This window comes from Corvus kubaryi, unplaced genomic scaffold (assembly GCF_017639235.1).
Source record: "Corvus kubaryi isolate FWS band 111438036 unplaced genomic scaffold, C.kubaryi_AGA036_p1.0 37354, whole genome shotgun sequence".
NCBI classification, from domain to species: Eukaryota; Metazoa; Chordata; class Aves; order Passeriformes; family Corvidae; genus Corvus; species Corvus kubaryi.
In genome coordinates this window covers 3,317,573-3,336,014 of record NW_024581116.1, presented here as the reverse complement: position 1 = coordinate 3,336,014, position 18,442 = coordinate 3,317,573, and the positions used below count along the sequence as shown (strand labels likewise).

At 40.5% G+C, this 18,442-nt stretch overlaps 2 protein-coding genes across 10 annotated transcripts in view; one reads left to right on the top strand and one right to left on the bottom strand.

Annotated features, from left to right (window-relative positions):
• RUNX2 (RUNX family transcription factor 2) overlaps positions 1 to 18,442 on the bottom strand; it is a 215,683-nt gene that overhangs the window by 168,654 nt on the left and 28,587 nt on the right. The window lies entirely within an intron of this gene.
• Positions 6,716 to 18,442, top strand: part of SUPT3H (SPT3 homolog, SAGA and STAGA complex component) — a 255,558-nt gene continuing 243,831 nt past the window's right edge. The window contains exons 1-2 of one of the 4 annotated variants that reach the window (XM_042032809.1): positions 6,716 to 6,910; positions 17,313 to 17,407. In XM_042032809.1, the coding sequence (XP_041888743.1) occupies positions 17,313 to 17,407 (95 nt within the window). In that variant the 5' untranslated portion in view covers positions 6,716 to 6,910. Of the gene's footprint in view, positions 7,128 to 17,312; positions 17,408 to 18,442 lie in introns of all 4 variants that reach the window. The other 3 variants (XM_042032808.1, XM_042032807.1, XM_042032806.1) reach the window with 3 other exon arrangements.

Sequence of the window (18,442 nt, the reverse complement as noted above, 5' to 3'; positions counted from 1 at the left end):
TAATGTCCTCTGTTTATATTTTTTCTGCAGAGGAAAGCTCAGTGTTCTGGCTAATTCTCACTTATCTTCCAAAGGTTTATAACTGGAATCCAAAATAATCTAACCATGTAATTTGGAAATGAGGATCCTGAGGATCCCACCTGTTCTCCATGGCAAATGACCCAGATGGGTTTTTGCTATGAAGGATTCTGAAACCTGCAAATTTTCCTCTAGCACCATAATGCTCCAATTTGTATATCTAATATAAGTGAAAAGTAACTATATGTAACTGCTGTTTTCCTTGGACAAATGACAGCTAGAGGAGAGCTGAGTTCCAGGTTCAGACACCTAAATTTGGTTGTCTAAAAGTAACTGTTTATATTTATACTAGCTATTTAAGCTCCCATGGTACTCAATAGTGACCTAAGGCTCAATTCACTTGCCTAAAATTAAGCTTCTAATGCCATAACAGCTGCCTTGGGCTACCTAAAAAATCACCACGGAGCTGGCACATCTGAGTCAGGACCTGTGTGAGGTGCTTTGGAAAGGCAAGTGGAGGGAGACAACATAGCTCAGAGGACTTGACATGGATAACTGAGTGCAGCCCTCACAAATGCAGTCAGTGGCTTCTACAGAGCAAATCTAATGGACAAACATAGATGTCTGCTTTTGGAGGAACTGCTTTCTTGCCAGCATTGACCATGGGCTTCCATTGAAACCTACTCCTGATATTGTAGCTGCCAGAATACATCCCGGTTTTAGTGTGATCACTACGCTTCCAGTTCAGTCAGGCTTAAGCTACTCTGGTTGTGCATTTTGTGCAGTACAGCAGTTTCAGTGAAATGCTGGCAGGCAGGTCAGCCAGAGTGATGGGCAGGTGTGATTACAGGGGTGGTGAGTCTCTCTTTATGTTGTGCTTCAGAGAGTTCCTTGAGATCCATCTGGACATTTAGCGAACACTGCTACCTGCCCCTTATCTAGAGGAGTCTCTGGCTACTAAGTGCTGGCTCTTTAGATTGCTTGGGAGAATTGGAGCTTTGTCTGCTCTTTACTGCTCTCATCTATAGGTGACAAGGATATCCAGCATACTGCCAGAGTGCTCTTTTCAAAGCTGCATGGATTTTTGGGCACAGTCAGATTTATAAGAAAGACTCTGCACCAAAGCTCATTTTCTGTTTTTAGAGCCTTTTGTCTGGAGTTCTCTAACCATAGAAGTCACCCTTGAATATCTCTGGCTATAGAGGTGCAATGCATGATGATGCCAAAATGCCATGACCCTTGCGGGAAGAAGGTAAGAACAAAAACATCTGTGGACTTGTTAAATTCATTAACAGTCATGGCCAGCTGGGCCTTCTACCCAGGTCTTGCCTCAGCACTAACAAGGTGAGTTAAGAGTGATCCAGGACCAAAAAATTCTTTGCTGCTACAAATCGTGATTTTGGTTTGCTCTGGTCGTTATCTTGGTTGAGATCAAACCTCAAGCATTACTTCAGATAACATACACAATTATTAGCATAAGCTTCCTTGATTTGTGTGGAAACTCCCAGCCTCATTTGTGAAAGCCATGGTTTTGAAAAGGGCACAGCAAATAAGCACTATTTAAGGTACAGTCTCATTTAGGGCAGCTGATTGGCCAGGCTGGAGGAGTGGCTGCAAAAAGGGTCCCTCTAAAGTAGTTTTTCTTCAAGTGCATTGATTCAGATCAGTCAGAAACAAAACTCTGCTTTTATCTTGTTTTATATTTAATTCTGCTGCTTTAATATGCTGCTTACTTAAGGGTGTGCCTACGGGGCTGGCTTCTGAGAGGAGTGTTAATACACCTGCAAAATGGCTACTACAGATCAAAGGTCTTGGTCACAGCTGGATTACACAACACAGAGTTCTGTCCTCAAGATCACGCTGCTACCTAATTCTGTCTCTCCAGGTCTTTAATTTTCAGGCATTGGAATTGCCTCAAATCCATTTTGGCATGGAATACATAATTATTTTCATATTGTGCTAGTCTACTCTCCTGCTTTCATCCCCACGAGCCAGGAGTGAATAAGAGTTGGCAACTTCATACTCAACTATTATATTGCAGAGTACACCTTAATCAACACCCTAATAAATAGCACGCCCAATTAATTGGGACATTGGCCAGCAAGCCAATTCCTTTCCCTGAGCTTCAGTGTCTGTAAATGATGGATAAATAGCATTCTTGCTGTTGTCTGTGAGCATATTTGTTGTAATTAACAGGCATGAGTTGGTGTTTGCTGGCATGTGTTTCCTCAGTAGCTCTGCTCACTTTTTAGTAGGCTCCCTGTTTCCATACAGTTACTAAAAATAAATAAAGATTTCCCTTTCAGTGTTTGCTTAAATCAAGGCAGTCCTTTTGTATTTAAAAAAAAAAAAAAGTAATCTATCCCTTACATTCCTATATGGTTTTGACAATTAAAAGTAGTAATTTAATTAGCATGTTTCTGTTTTGATTAGTACAGTGAAGAGGCCTTTGCCACACCATGGAATAATTTATAATAAAGGGAGAGATTTCTGCTGCAGGTCTCTAATGCCACTTTTTTTGACCAGGGATTGCACGGTGGTTTGCTTTAAAGTGGTATTTCCTTGAGGGAGATCCACAGAAGTACAATCTATTTTCATAAACTGGTATATGTTATGCTTTACTGTAGGCATGTGACAGTTTCTCTTATTTGGACATCCTTTGCCAAAAAAATAAATAAAAATGAACACAGCAAACTTTTCTAATCCCTGCATTCCTCACAGATTGCTTTAATGGCGACTGAAAAAACTATTGGAAGTAAATGAATATGAAAAAGGAAATGGTACTGGGGAAATCTCAACAAGGGATCTTAAAAACCAGGATGGCTATGGATCAACACAGGGTAGAAACATCCGTGTAATTAAAGAAGAACATAATTTGTGGGTTATCTGAAAAAAATTGTCTGGGTTGGCATTTACTTTGACTTGTTGGCAGGAGGAAAAGAAACCGCCCTGTACCACTGCATAAGGTTCCTTATTAGTTGTGGCTTCTGCAGAGGCTCCGTCTCCTCTTTGGAACATGGAGGATTTCTTTCATTACATAATCTGGAATTTTTTTTTTTTTTTTAATAGATTGAATTTTTTTTCTCCTGTGTGTGCAAATTCTCTTTGCCCCAATGCTTCTATACTGAGGTTATTATGCCGAAGGAATGCAAGCGTCTAGAGTAACAATGGTTCATTTTCCTTTAATGACTTTGTCGACAGGATGGAGACATTTTTGTGGTGTGATGAATTCACTCAGTCTCCCGTTGTGTTTTCTCCACATGCTTTGGAAACTCTCTCTCTCTCCGAGAATTGTGGCCATCCACTCCAGCAAGAACTTCATTACTTTATATTCATTGTATTTAAATGACACCCCAGTGGTACTGACCTCCTGGGATGTTTGATGTAAATTATATGCTATGTAGGGGGAAAATAAAATCGTTTTCTGACTTTTTATGTTCTGCAGAGAAATAAAAAGTGAAAACAAATGACAGAGAAAATCAGGCCTATTCAAAGTGAAACTTTGTAAGCATTATGGTTTGAGCAGACTCCAGTTTGTAAAAGTGCTGAGACAGTTCATAATGACCTCATGATCTGAAAGGTGACCTGAGAAAGGGAAACAATTTTGTATGTGACCTTTTTTGGTTCTGTATAATACATAACAAAAACTTGATCGTGTTTTTTTTCCCTCTTTGCAAGTATTGTGAGAATACAGACTCAAGCAGGAAGCAGCCTCTGCACTTTTACCAGCTAGACAAAGGCACAGTGCTAGAAGGGACACCTCAGTGCTCTTTCCTCCTGTCTTCTAGCAGATTTTCTTGTTTTGACTTCAGATTTCATAGCCAATAGGTATCTGTCTTGTTCAATTATTCTGCCAAGAGTTATCACCTATAGAAGTGGCAACGGGGGAGGGGGGGAGGAATGTTCTCTCATCAACCCAGATCATCACTGGGCAGGAACTTCAATCCCTTATGAACTGGTAACCTTTCACTGCAGGCTAAAGGGTTCTGCACAGCAACACAATTTGTCAGGAAATGTTTCTGTCAGTGCTTTTCAGGCACTTACCAAGTCACACTGCCTCTATCCAAGCTCCTGGAAGTTATGTAGCTCACACTGGACATGCTTAACCATATTATCCCAGTAATTCCTGTATTAAAATTACCATATGGAACTGGCATAGTAATTTCTCTATTTTTTCTACATTTTTATATTAGTCTGTCCTACCAATTCTGAGATATATAAAGATACGCATAGAAATGTCAGCAGTATGCTGCCTTGCCTCCCTCAGTTTAATGTAAGGTTTTGACAAATCACAGACTTTGGCTAAAAACTTGACGCGCCTTGAGTTGTTCTGCAGTACCTTTCATAACTTGACGGAATGTTTTGATTCTTCTTTTGGCCAGGAAAATGCTTATCAATAATCCTGCTTTGACTGGGGTTGCCCAGATATTTTAAAATGGGTAACAGGAAGCAACAGTTCAGGCCATCCTCCTCGCAGCAATGACTTAAGACTTTGCTGTGCAGGCAAGAATCAGCAGCATGAGGCCTCTCATTCTCCAGGATAATATCTTGGTGTTTTGCCCTGTTGCTGTCAGTGCTTGGGCTGGTATCAGCTTTACTTTCATAATCATAAGCAGCAGCAGCAGAAGGGAGAAGGGCTGGCAGCACTCGTCAGCGAGTCACAGAATCACCTCGTCTTTCTGAGGCTGATGTGGGAGGTGGGAACAGGGAGGAAGCAATGCAGAAGGGACTGACAGAGTGTTTATATGAAGTAGCAAAAAGGACGGGGAGTGAGTGGTAGCCAAAAAAAAAAAAAAGTAAGGGCAGCAGAAGTCAGCTGTGGGAAAAAGAAAATAAGATGACTTTCTAATAAACTGGAATTCAGATGGCCCCTAGAGTGTTAAGATTATTGCAGTGGTTGCCAGAGCTTTCTTCTTCCTCCTTTTCTTATCCAGACCCCCAAAGAAGTAAAATGCAGAGATTTACATAAAATTACAAAGTCTCTAAGCTGTCAGTTTCTTAGAATGAATCCTTGTAAAATGATACGAATCCTGCTTGGTGTGTAGGCAGGAATTTGAATTAAAAAGGGACTAAGGAGGGCAAAGTAAAAGACAGAGCATAACTTTTGAAGTTATACACCCCACAAACTTTTGAGAAAAGTAAGATTTTTTTGAAAGCACTAATTGTTACTCCATTTACCATTGGTTGGTCCCATTTATTAGTTCCACTTTATAGCATGGCACACATCAGCCTGTCTCCTAACAAATCTGCATGTGATGAGCGGAACGACCGAACTAAACTCACAGAAAACTACTGTTAGGAGGTGTCCAAGGAAGAAAAGGTTGAAAGGAGAAAGGAAGCATTAAAAGAAAGGAAAGGTGGGTTAATGCTCCAATGACTTGCCTAGTCATGTCCTTCCCCATCAACCTGATGAGTTGGCAGGATTTAGGAAGAGGAAAGCCACCATTGCCAGGAATCAGAGGAAAACATGGGTATGTAACCATGCCAGTGCACTGAATCAGCACAGCAAAGAACAGAATATTTCAGCTGAAAGAGACTTACAACAATCATCCAGTCCAACTGCCTGACCATGTCAGGGCTGACCCAAAGTTAAAGCACGACCGAAGTTAAAGCATAATGACATTGCCCCAATGCCTCTTATACACTTAGAGAGGCAGAGCATCAACCACCTCTCCATAAGCCTGTTTCAGTGTCTGACCACCCTCTCAGTAACGAGATGCTTCCTAATGTCCAGCCTAAACCTCCCTGGCATCAGTCATGGTTGAAGTAGTACAACTGGATACTGCTGTAGTAAGGATCCACCGGTATTTCCAAGGGTAAAGACAAACACAGGTTGCTGTTGCTTGCACTGTGTTGGTTTTGAACACCTGTACAAGGCTGTGGCTGCAGAGATGAGGGAGTGCTGGCACCTGTACTGAGGCCAGACACCTGTGTACACCCACACCTCCCTGCTGCCAGGGGATGCAGCTGTCACTCCCCAAAATCCCCTGGCTTTTTGGACTCATAGCAGCCCTGGGGCCCCTTCTCGCTGCCCTTCAGCAACGCCTGGCACTGAGGGGGAAGGAAAAGGTGGCGATGGCCCATCAGGCAGTGCCTTCAACAGCATCCCTAGAGGTATTTAAGACTGGATGTGGCATTGAGGGACACGGTCTGGCTGACAAGGTGGTGACTGGACATAGGTTGGACTCGACAGTATCAGAGGTCTTTTCCAACCTAATTGATTGTGTGGTTCACAGAATCCCAGAACTGTTAGGGTTAGAAGCGACCTTTGGAGACCATCCAGTCCAACCCCTCTGCCAAGGCAGGATCACCTGGAGCAGGTGACACAGGGACGCGTCCAGGTGGGTTTGGAATGTCTCCAGATAGGGACAATCTACAAAATCCCTGGGCAGCCTGCTCCAGTGCTCTGCCACCCTCAACGTAAAGAAGTTCTTCCTCATGTTTAGGTGGAACTTATTGTGTTTCATTTCATGGCCACTGCTCCTCGTCCTGTCGCTGGGCACCAGTGTAAAGAACCTGGCACCATCCTCCTCGCAACCGCCTTTGAGACATTCACACTCATTAACCCCTGGCGATTCTGCGAGCGGCGAGCCGAGGGGCGCGGCGGCGGCGGGAGGCGAGAGGCGGGAGGCGGGAGAAGCGGCGGCAGCTCCGCCCGGCCCCGGCTCCTCCCCGCGCCCTGGGAGGTGCCGCCTCCCCCGCCTCCATCTGCGGGGCGGCCGCTGTGGCGGAACCGGCTCCTCCCCGGCGCGGGCGGCGCCATTTTACCCCCCCTCCCTCAGCGGCCGTGGCGGCGGTGGCGGGTGGGGGAACAGCGCGAAGCTGCCGCCGCTTTTCCGTCCCCCTCGTTTCTCGCCTCGGTCCAGGCAGCGCGTGGAGGGGAAGGACCGAGGTTCAGTGCCTGCCCCTCGCTTTTCCCTCTCGGCTGTCCGCACACGGGGTGGGGGGACCGGGCACCACAAGCTGCTCCCACCCTCCTTCCATCCTTCCTCCCCTGCACATCTCAGCCTCCTCCTCCTCCTCATCCTCCTCCTCATCCATCCATCCATCCATCCATCCCCAGGGGTGAGCCTTTGAGTGAGTCACCAGAGAGGGCACGCAATTAGAGAGTGTGTTGCTATTAATTAACTTACTGAGGCTGCTGGTTGTTGGGGCCTTCAGGAGCGTTAACGGGGCGGCTCCTGCCCGCGGTACCTGCGGGGCGGGGGCGCGGGGGGGCCCGGGGGCGCGGGGTTTGCTGGTGGCCTTCAGTGTTACATTGGACCCTGCCCTGTTCGTTTTGTCGTCTCGCAACTAATCTAGACGGTGTTCCTAGGACTTCTTCCTTTTTTTTTTTTTTTAAATCTTTAATTTTTTAAAAATATTCTTTAAAATTACGTGACAGCGTCCAGGCTTTGGCCTGCAGTACACTGTGTACTGCTGGGTGTTGTTAATTTCTTCGTGTCACTCTGATGTTGTGAAATGTGACTAGTTTGTAAATTTCCTCTGGAGGAAAGGGATTTAATTTATTTTGCCCGAACAGGTGTGGTGATTCCCTAACTGGAATCCTGTGATATTCCCTAGCTGGAATCCTATGCATTTGGCTGCTCTTCCTTGATGAGAAATTTTAGATACATACATCGATACCCTAAGTTGATGTAATTCCTGATATGCTAGAATGTTCACATAAGGTCTATAGTGTTCCTTATAGAAAGTATTAATCCTTACAGAAATTTCTAGTAAATGCTAAAAGCCAAGGACTGACAGTCCAGAATAATGTTTCTCTGTGTTAGCTGTCAGTGATTTTTCCACTTAGAATATTTTTATACTTCCTGTGTACAGATCGACTGCTTCTAAGTTCCTAGAAATTACACAAATGGATGTTTTGCAGTCAATGACTGCAAAGTACGTATACATGCAAAATATCTATTACTGTGTTTGTGAAATGGGAGCAGGAACCTGATGTTGCAGACAATGCAGGTTTGCTGTATGGTATTAGTGTTAATGATTTATTGTGAGACATTTGATTTCCTACAAGTGAATGTGTTTCAAGGTTTACAGCCGTGTTGGTGTTATGCTAAAATTTTCTTTTGAAGTCTTTGATGTAACTCCCACATCATTCTCTTTCTTGGTACAGGCCTCGCTTTCCCTTTGGCTTAAGGCAGCCGTGCTTACTTGGCAGGATGCACCCACCCTCTCTCCCTTTTTGCATATCTTTCTTCACTGTTGGCCAGATCCAAGTGGTATGGAAAGCAGTGTCAGTCCTTTTGTTAACTTTGGTGGACTTTACACAGGCTCCTATTTGCATGTTACTAATATACAAATCACATTTGTTTTATTTTGGTGCCTTTCTATCCTGTGTATTGTTGCTGTGTAGGAGGGAATGTTGATGGTAAAAGTAGCTTTTCCAACTGTAACAGGATAAATTTATGTTTTTTTGAAAGCCTTATCTCTGCTTGTGAAAGTTTGAAAAAGTTGGATACAGAGCTTCTTAGCTGCGATGATTCTGAAGAAAAGTTTGAGGTCTTAACCCTAATATACTAAAACAGCAGGAGGAAAAACTAAAAGTTGTGTCTCTGAGAAGTAAACAAGAAATCATTTAGTGACATTTAACTTGTGATTTTTGAATCAATCGATTTGAAGATATTACTTAAGGTTTCACAGGATTCTGTAGTCTTTAGAGCCTCTGACTGTCATAACCAGCAGAATTACTCTCCTAGGCTCAGTTCTGGGTAGCACAGGATGGAGCTGTTTCAGAGTTGATTAGTCAATTAGTAACTTGTCAGCATAAGCAAGCTGTAATTTAGCAAGCTACAAGCGTTTTAAGAATTGCCTACATATAACAGCGTAGAACAACAGTGAACATTGTTCATGTTGTTACTGCTCTTCTGATGTGATACCCTCCAGCAGTGAGACCAGCTAGACAGTGTCTTTCTAGGTCATCACTGCAAGGGTGTTCTAAGGCATGAGGCCAAACCCAGGCAGTGTAATTATACCATAGAAACAAATTGAGTTAATGCTCTTGTTGCAATTGTGAAATAGCCAAATGTGTAGATACACAAGCATGTAAAGAAAAGGAAATTAGGTAGGCCTATGTTCTCATGGAGCCAGGCAGTGGTGACTCAGTTACAAGCTTATCTGGAGCTGATCAAAAAACCTGCCTGTCAGAGGTACTGAAAATGGTATTGAGTTGATCTGCAGTCTGTGTTTCAGATACTTGGTATTTGTAGTGTTACGTGGAGTCGTTATTAATTTTAAGTAATCTTAGTAAGTGTTCTTTTGCAAGCTATCACAGGTGAAATGTCTATTTATAAATAGTCTTTGTCTCTCTTTACCCCTGTATTTTGCATGTGTTTGAAGTATTGTGTTTGATTGCAATCAGACTTTTGCAGAGTCAGCTGCAAAGTTTCTAGTTCACCCAGCTCCTTAAACCATCACAGAAGTAGCAGTAATGGAAAAAAGAGGCCAAGAGTTTGTTTGGAAGAGGTGATTTCCAATAGACTTTGCTGAAATGTAAGCTTGTTTACTTGAAATGCCACTCAGGCATATGATTTTTAAAAGCACTTAGCACTGACGATCTCTACTGATAATTGTTCTGATTTGCCTGAGAGATGCTGGCAAGAGTTAAGCCCAGTACTGAGGTATACCTGGGAGAAATGCGTATTTTTGAGTAAACTAGAATGCATTTTAGCAGGAACTTACTGGATATAATCTGTGACTATGAGATCTCTGAAAAGATCTGAATGTTACTGATATACTGTTAGACCTACTTCTAAATAGCTAATATTCATGCTTCTACCTTATATTAAGGCCATGGCTGTTTTTGCTGTAGTTTTCCGTGTATTAGGGTGTTGCGTAGATGAACAACAATAGAAGTAGCCTTTTTCTCCTCCAGAGAATTTGTACTTATGGTGGCAAGCACTGATTTCTGAAAGAGTAACAGCCCCACAACAAGAATTGGAGAATTTTTTTATAATCTTAGCTATGTATTTGGCCACTCATTTTTGATGAGGAATTTTAGATACATATGTTGATGCCATAACTTGATGGTATTCCTGATATGCCAGAATATTCAATTAAGGTCAGGGTGTAACTATATTATGAAATGATTTTAATTGTATTTCAAATAGTGAATCAAACACAGCTCAGGGTGATATGAGAGGAGAAGGGTTGATGTAATCAGTGTGGTAGGTTGGGAAAGATGCCATTTTGAAAGGAGACGAAGGCAGGTGAAGGTTTAGAGACAGAAATGCAAGGAAAATACAGTTTAAAGCTAACGATAACTTGGTTATGCTTCACAGAAAATCTGTGTTTCTGTTAGTAAACCCTTAAATTTTAATTTACTTTGAATAGAACTAAAGGCAAACCGGGACCCATACTCACTAATGGAGTTGCTTGCTGGCCAGTGAGCAGTAAAATATATTGACAGAGCTAACCTGACCTCTGCATATTAATACAGGAATGCTTTACTCATCAGAAAAAGCAAAATACTGAGCAAGTCACAATTTGGGGCCTGTTCATCCTTGCATGCTGGAATCAAGCATGCAAGTTCCTGATGACTTGGAAATTTTTTTTTTTTATCACCAGACCTGTGAGCACACCTTGTGTTTTCTTCACTGAAAATTGTCAGTGGTTCCCACAGGAAGGTTATGGCCATGGACTTGCATCTCTATATAATTATTAAATAATTGGTGTGGAAGGTTTGTAATTCTAATGTATTAAGAAAAAACAATTGCTAGTTGAAATAAATTCAGAGTCAGATTCTGAAAGCTGTGGAAACTTTTCTGTTAGTTTTGGGTTGTTTGGTCTTTACACTGTTTTCTTAAAGTATTTTTAGGAAGGAAGGAAAAAATAATTTGTGCTTAATTTGCAGTGCTGTTAATGGCCACTGTGGCACAAAGCTCTGCAAAAGAGTGTGTGCATTCAGTCCAGAGGGAGGAGGGTGTATATATTAGATTCATTTTGCCTGCTTCCATGTTAAAAACAAAGGCTGGGGTTAGGGAAGGACAGAGCTCTGATTAGACTGGAGTTGGAAACTCTGACAAGTGTTTGTGAACACCTCCAGATGGGGAGGCAGAGCTCTTGTGTAAAATTATTCTCTATATTTTCCAGTCTCAGATCAAACAGTCACATCTGTATATTAGTATTCTTTCAGTAGTCCAGACCATTCTGGAGTATTGGTCTGGTTCAGAAGAGGCTTAAAGTAACTGTCATGTCTAACTTGGGAATGGACAAATAATAGCTTCAAGTATGAGGACATGCAGAGTCATTTCGAGTACACAGTGGAGTCAGAAGGTTTTGTTTTAGTCTGAGGTTGCTTTAGTGACTTTTCTTTCCTTGCTAAGTCATTGAGAGAGTTGTGCTTGTTTACTGCTTTCATGTAAGGTCTTCAGTAAAAGTAATGCACAAAGATACTCTATGAGATGCAGAAATGAACGTGAAGGATTATTTTATCTTCCGAGATGTTGAACAGGACAGTTCTAAAGATAAAATCATTAGGATGCATGTTATTCTTTGGATGAAAATCTACACCTATATGTATTAGAAAATTTGTTTTACCTGTTATCAGCCATGCATGTTTCTTCTCTAACTTCTACATGGGAATGAATGACTGAATTGCCTTTTAAACGGACGGGGGAAATGATGTTCAGTTGTATTCCTTGTATTCGTGTGGGCTTTCTAAGCATGTTCTGTTCCAAGAGAGTGTCATGGTTAAAGATGAGATGCTTATTTGTGTGGGTGGTGAAAGCTGGGCTGTGCATTGACAGCTATAAGATGAATTTTTCTTTCTGGTATTCAGTTTAAAATAAAACTATCCTAAGAATCTGGTCTATCAAGTAATAAATGGAAGCAGCAGCAGCAGCAGATGTAATGTGTTATTCTTAGAATGAACAGTGCCTGCATTCTGCGAAGTATTTGTGATACTTTGTTAATTAATTAAAAATGAAAGAAAGCTGAGATGGCAGCCTGAGCTTTGAACAATATTCTTGTGTGCAGACCCAGTGCAGATGTGTCACTGCCTGCTCACAGATTGCTTCTAATCCTGTATTTGGTCTGACTGTTCCCTGAAAGTTTGTGCCTTTGCTTTATCTGCTTGGCTTTTTAAGATGCTGTGCTTAGAGAATATGGAAGTTATTCATCCTATTTCCTGTAAACCAAAACATTTCTTAATTGTGGCCCAAAAAGCTGATAGTTTTTGACCTGAACAGGTTAGAGGATGATAATTTCATTTTATACTATCAGTCATTATTTTGTTATAAATCCTAGATCACGCATGCACTGTGCTTATCTGAGACCCTTTAGAGTGTTTCTAGTTCCAGCCTGCTTGAACAGCTCAAGAGTACTTAAGGACTTCACGCTTAGTGTTTTAATTTTCAGTTATTGTGTGCTACTGGTAGAGTGGGTGATAAGCAAAACAATATATGTACTCTTGCATTTGGTTATGGGATATTGGGGTTTTTTTTAACTTTCTCTTATTTTTCATAGTTTTGAGCATACACTCAGAAAGCCAGTCTTGCATGTGTTCAGCAGGGTTATGGGTGTGTTTTTGTTTTTTAAAAGAAGTTCAGTAACAAAAATATGTTATTTCCTGTAGTTAATTAAGTTCTTACATCTCCAGTCCTAAAAGACTTATCATATACCCTCTTGTCACTGGTGAGGCCATGAAATACTCAGCGGTAACAGACTAGTTAATCTAATTACTCTGAAACAGAGGGTGTGAAAACAAAAGGATTAATTTTAATTTTGTGTTAATTCATAGTTATATTGGCTTTTCTTCCTGTTTTGTTTGAGTTTATATAAATGAAAATTTGTCAGTCTTTAAATTTTTGCATGGTTTCAGGTTATATGCAAAATGTATTTATGAAAAGATTGATGTGATAACCACGTTAAATGTATGCTTGATGAATTAAATCATTGTAATGGTAACTTCTCTGTGTTAAGTGTAAAAGGTTTTGCAGGGACACTGCCATTTTTTGGTAATCCTGCACCTTCTTTAGTGTATAACAGAGACATCAGATAAAATCTCTGCGAATCCACTTTTGTTTTAAACTAACCTAGTGCAGACTTATGTATTTTTTTTACTTTTGGTGAAGTGAAAATTGTATTACTATTAACATTTGCTCTTCCTGAGTGAGTTTAGATCAGCTGTCAGGCAGTCTGTTAGAGGACTGTTCCGTAGTGACTGTTTGGATGCATCTTTCTCCTAGATCTTCGTATGACATTTCAGCAGTGGGGATTGGTGAAAGTATCTGAGTAGTATTTCAAAAGCCTTGACTGAGTCTCTGTTATTCAGCCTGGAGAAGGGGAGATCTCACAGCACCTTCCAGTACCTAGAGGGGCTCCAAGAGAGCTGGAGAGGGTGTGCAGTGATGGGACTAGGGGGAATGGCTTTAAGCTGAAAGCAGGGAGATTTAGATTAGATAAAGAGAAGAAGCTCTTTGCTGTGAGGGTGGTGAGGCACTGGAACAGAGGAGCTGTGTCAGCCCTACCCCTGGAAGTGTTCATGGCCAGCTTGGATGGGGCCCTCAGCAAGCTGGTCTGATGGAAAGTGTCCCTGCACCTGGCAGGGGATTGGACTGAGATGAGTTTTAAGATACCCTCTAAGACAAACCATTCTGGGATATGATTTTATATATATATATATATTTGTATTTAAATATAGTATGGGATATTGCCTAAGTGTATAACCCTTCTATCAAATTCAAGTTTTAGGGGCAGTGGAATTCCAATTTTTATGTCTCTCAGCTGGATCTTGAATAAATACGTGGGTTATACAGATCACTTACTGATTTTAGAAAAGTCAGTGTAAGTTAATATTGCTTGGTAATTTCAGAATGGATATGGATATGAAGGAGGGTTATGGGTTATGAAACAGAAATCTGCCCAGGTATATTACTGTGGTGAGAGAGATGGACCTAAACTTGATAAAAAGTGACTTAAAATTTGTTTCCCTCAACTGATAACTTTTGTTCTGCTGATTCATATGGCACAAGTGTTTTCTGTTATGACTCTTCAATGTAAAAGACATAGAGATTACAGTAGATGCTTTTAAACATTTATATGTGATAATATATACCTTTTAATGTGTGTTTTTTACTATACATTTGATTGCAATGTTTTACTGATGAGAAGAGAATTTATAAAAACTGGACCTACTTGGGTAAGAACTCATAATTACCAGTCCAAATAGTGTTAATCAGAAGTTATCTTCTTGCTAGAGTTCATGATTAAAATGCAGCACATTGAAATAATCTGTGACCTAATCTGAACATCTGAATTCATTTTGTAGAATATGGCAAACAGCTGCATTTCAGTTTGGAGCTAAAACAAATACAGTATATCGACCCATTGAAGATCACTGTAGGCTTTTCAGTTCCATGATAGCTGTACTTATTGAAGAAAATTGATTTGAGAGTGCTTCTGCTTTTGAATGATCTTTTTTTTTTTTTTTTTTTAATGTCCGGAAGAAAGGAAATAGAACATACGGAGGATGGGACTTTGATGTGTAAAGAAGTTAATTATCTAGACCATCAAACAAAATGTGGGCTGTGGAAGTAATTATTGTTAAGGGTCTGATGAAGCCTGACAAGCTGTTGGTTTTTTATGTCAAGAAAATGCTGTACACCTGCTTGATTTGAAAGTTAAATCACTTGGTTGCAATAGGAAGACCCAAGTTTTTAGTGAAGCAGTAGCTGATAAGCTTTCAGCTCTCAAACCACTGAGATGTACAGCCCTTCAAGTTTTTTTAATTAAACTGTTCTTGTCCCCTTGGAGGGCAGGAACCAAAAGGAGGTTTTGCTCTAGAATAGGACATGCATGAATCACAGGTCTTATGCTGTGAGGAGGCAACTGTGGAACTGACCCCATGGTTTTTGGGAATTTTGAGAGAATGCTTCATAAATTAGCAGAACAGAACCTCATGGATAAAGCACATTGTCTGTTATGGATGTTCAAAGAAAATACTTATATGCTTCAAGTGATGTAATTAGTTTTAAAAAACTCTAAATTAAAAAAAAAAAACTTTGAATGTTACTTTTTAATGAATACAGTGTTAATTCTCTATTTAGGAATATTGGTACTGTGGTATTGGATATGAATATATAGCTACTAAAATTAAGCATACTTAGTCCTAATCAAATGATGAACAACAAAATACATATACATTTCTAAATCTTTAGGCTGTTTCTGCTAAGGTGGATGCCATGGCAGCTTCCTCTTAACTCCCATGGATATACAGAGCTTTCCTATAAATACTGGCACCTTTCTATGTTACAGAGGGTTTTAACTTGTTTTTTCTTTTCTAAGTTCACTAATTTGAGTGTTTAGGTTAGATGACTCTGGTAACTGCTGATTATGGCAGGATCCTGACAACACTTTAGCCTTGTGTGTAACTAACTGTGATTAAAATCAGACTTGAGTGGGAGCAAACTTGTGATTCAAGTTACACATGTGCATAAGTGCTTGCAGGATGGGGAACTAAATTAGAATCTGCCTGAAGATGAACTGAAGTCTGATAATCTACATGAAAGCATTAATAGAAAAATTAAACTTATGACACCAAGTTGGGTGGGGTAGGGAGGCTGTACAAAGGGATCTGGACAGGCTGGATCAATTGACCAAGGCCAGTTGTGTGAGGTTCAACACGTTCAAGTGCTGGGTGCTGTACCTAAATCACGATAAGCTCGTGCAGTGCTGCAGACTGGGGCAGAGTGGCTGAAAAGCTGCTCAGTAGAAAAGGACCTAGGGGTGCTGGTCAACAGCAGCTGAATGTGAGCCAGCTGTGCCCAGGTGGCCAAGAGGGCCAGTGGTACCTGGCTTGTACCAGCAACAGTGTGGCCAGCAGGACCAGGGCAGTGATTTTCCCCCTGTGCTCAGCACTGCTGGGGCCACACCTCGGGTGCTGTGTTCAGTTTTGGGCCCCTCAGTCCAGGAAGGACATTGAGGGGCTGGAGAGTGTCCAGAGAAGGGAATGGAGCTGGGGAGGGGTCTGGAGCTCAAGTCTGGTGAGGAGCAGCTGGGGGGGCTCAGCCTGGAGGAGAGGAGGCTTGCGGGGGAAAATGTCACTCTTTACAGCTCCCTGACAGGAGGGGCAGCCAGGTGGGGGTCGGACTCTTCTCTTGTGTACAAAGCCATAGGAGAAGAGGAAACAGCCTCAGGTTGTGCCCAGGGAGGTTTTGGATACTGGGAAAAGCTTCTTCACAGAAAGGGTGGTCAAACACTGGAACAGGCTGCCCTGGGAAGTGGTGGCATAGATTTCTATTCTAGAAAACAATCTTATCCTTTGAATTTTAAAGTAGAGAAAGGAAGGATCTCTTATAGCACAGCAAAATATATCGACATACAGCTTTTATTGTTGCTGCTACTAATGGTGCAAGAAATGAGCAGTACAACTCAATTGTTACTAGTGTGCAACAAACTAGAAGACTAAGAAATATAGCGGCAATATGTCCTGTTTATCGGGGGACTTACATAGTATGCAGTTTTTTTATTAATTTTTTTGAAGGGAAAAATGAGACTCCCTTTTACATATAGAGTTTTCCATAATTAAATTTTGCTTATTCAGTCCCTCACGAAATTAATTTTTTTTAAATTAAACAGTTCAAAGCCATTTGACTTGCATATTATTAAAGATGAAAATGTAGATTTATTAATTACTTTATAGAATAAGAGTAAAATTGTCCTGGGTTTGCTTTGGAGTTCTTGAATGAAAAATTTATATAGCAAAGCTGAAAAATACTTCGTATAAAGACAGTACCTTCAGTGCTATGAGTATTATGATACTCTTTCTAATGCATTTTTGTTTTAAGAATTTAAGTAGTGTGTGTGTGAAGGGGGTGTTTCATGAAGGAAGTTTCTGATTTCTGTGCTCATCAAGTTTTAGCTGGCTCTTTCCAAGAATCTCTTTTACTCCTCTTAGCTTTGTTGGAGATGGTGCGGATGTGATTTACTGGTGGTTAGGATATGCAGGAATATAAGAGGATGATCGGACAGCAGAGATTCTGGCGTCTATGAATACCATCTATTCTGGAATAGTGGTGTTTTTATCTTAATGCTTTTCCACTAGTACTTTTTAGGGTACTTCTAAATAATATTTTAGAATTAGTGTGTGTTTCCAATACTTAGGTTACAGTAAACATCAACTCAAGTTTTCTAGTGCCTCACATAGGCTTCTTTTTTGCATGCAGAATCTTTACTTGCCATGTTACTCCAAATATCTTTTCTTCCTTTTAAATACATAGTGTGAAGCATACATGTGCTCTTTTGGAAATGGAATACAAGTATTGTAAAGTGCTGTTATTTCTTTGTTTACCCAGATGAGCAGCACTGTGGCCAGCCCGATGTCAGCAGTTCCCTCTTCAAGCAGTGGAAGAAAATCAACAAGCTTTACACCTGAATTGCAGAGTATGATGTGAGTAATCAGTCAAAATATCTGGTAGTATCTGCATTGTGTATTCATCTTTTAGCTGATTTCTTAGAATGTGTGAATAAGGGTGATGGGGGAAAGAAGAGCAGGTACTAGTAATGGAGCTGTTAGTGTTTTACTTCTGATTTGTAAAACATTTAGAGATGATTTGAGTAAATAAAACCCACATCTTCTACTGAGAGCTAATACTGCTGAGTAAAGAAATATATTTTTAATATATACTTTAGAAATCTTTAGAGTCCTGTATTTCTCAGCCCTTCATCAAAGAAAGCTAAGCTTCCAGTTGCCATATATACTTTTAAAATGAATACTTTCTATTAACATCCTTCAGTGCTAATACAGAGAGATAGACTGCTGAGATCATAATATTGCTGATGAAATTATGATATGGAATGCTTGTAAATAATTTTTTGACAGACAGGAAGTAAAGTTGTTAAAAAAATAAGTTACTTATTCTTTTAAATGAACAGGGGATTCTTAGAAACCCAGTTCCAAGGCTGTGGTATTATATCATTTTGTAATTTGGTGGTGAGAGTAAAGCTGTGTTGCTTTTAGTCATGTGTTGTGGATTTACCTTCACTGTTCTCTAAAAATTTCTCACCTGAATTGCTACATGGGCAGTAGATACATAAGGAGTTACTTGTCTCCATTAAATTCTACAAAGAGTTCTTTGCAAAAGTGAAAGATGCAATTTGTTTTCAGTTAAATGTCCTTAGGAGACCACTAGATTGTTGTCAGGTGGATCATGAGATACCTTCCACTGGAGTATTTTTCAGTATAATGTAAATAAGATAGAGTTTTTTCTTGTGCATTGAATATTCTAATGTTGATGAGTACGTTGTTACAGGCCCAGTGTTCTACTGTATTGAGTTCTCTTTGGATAGAAAAATATTACTGCTCTCTCTCCTTCAAGAGAATTCTGTTTGCTAATTGTTCACATCTCTTAAGGTCATCTATGCTGAAAAATACAACTGTTGTTCTTGGTTGAAAAAAATAACTCTTAACTGTGTTTAAAAAACG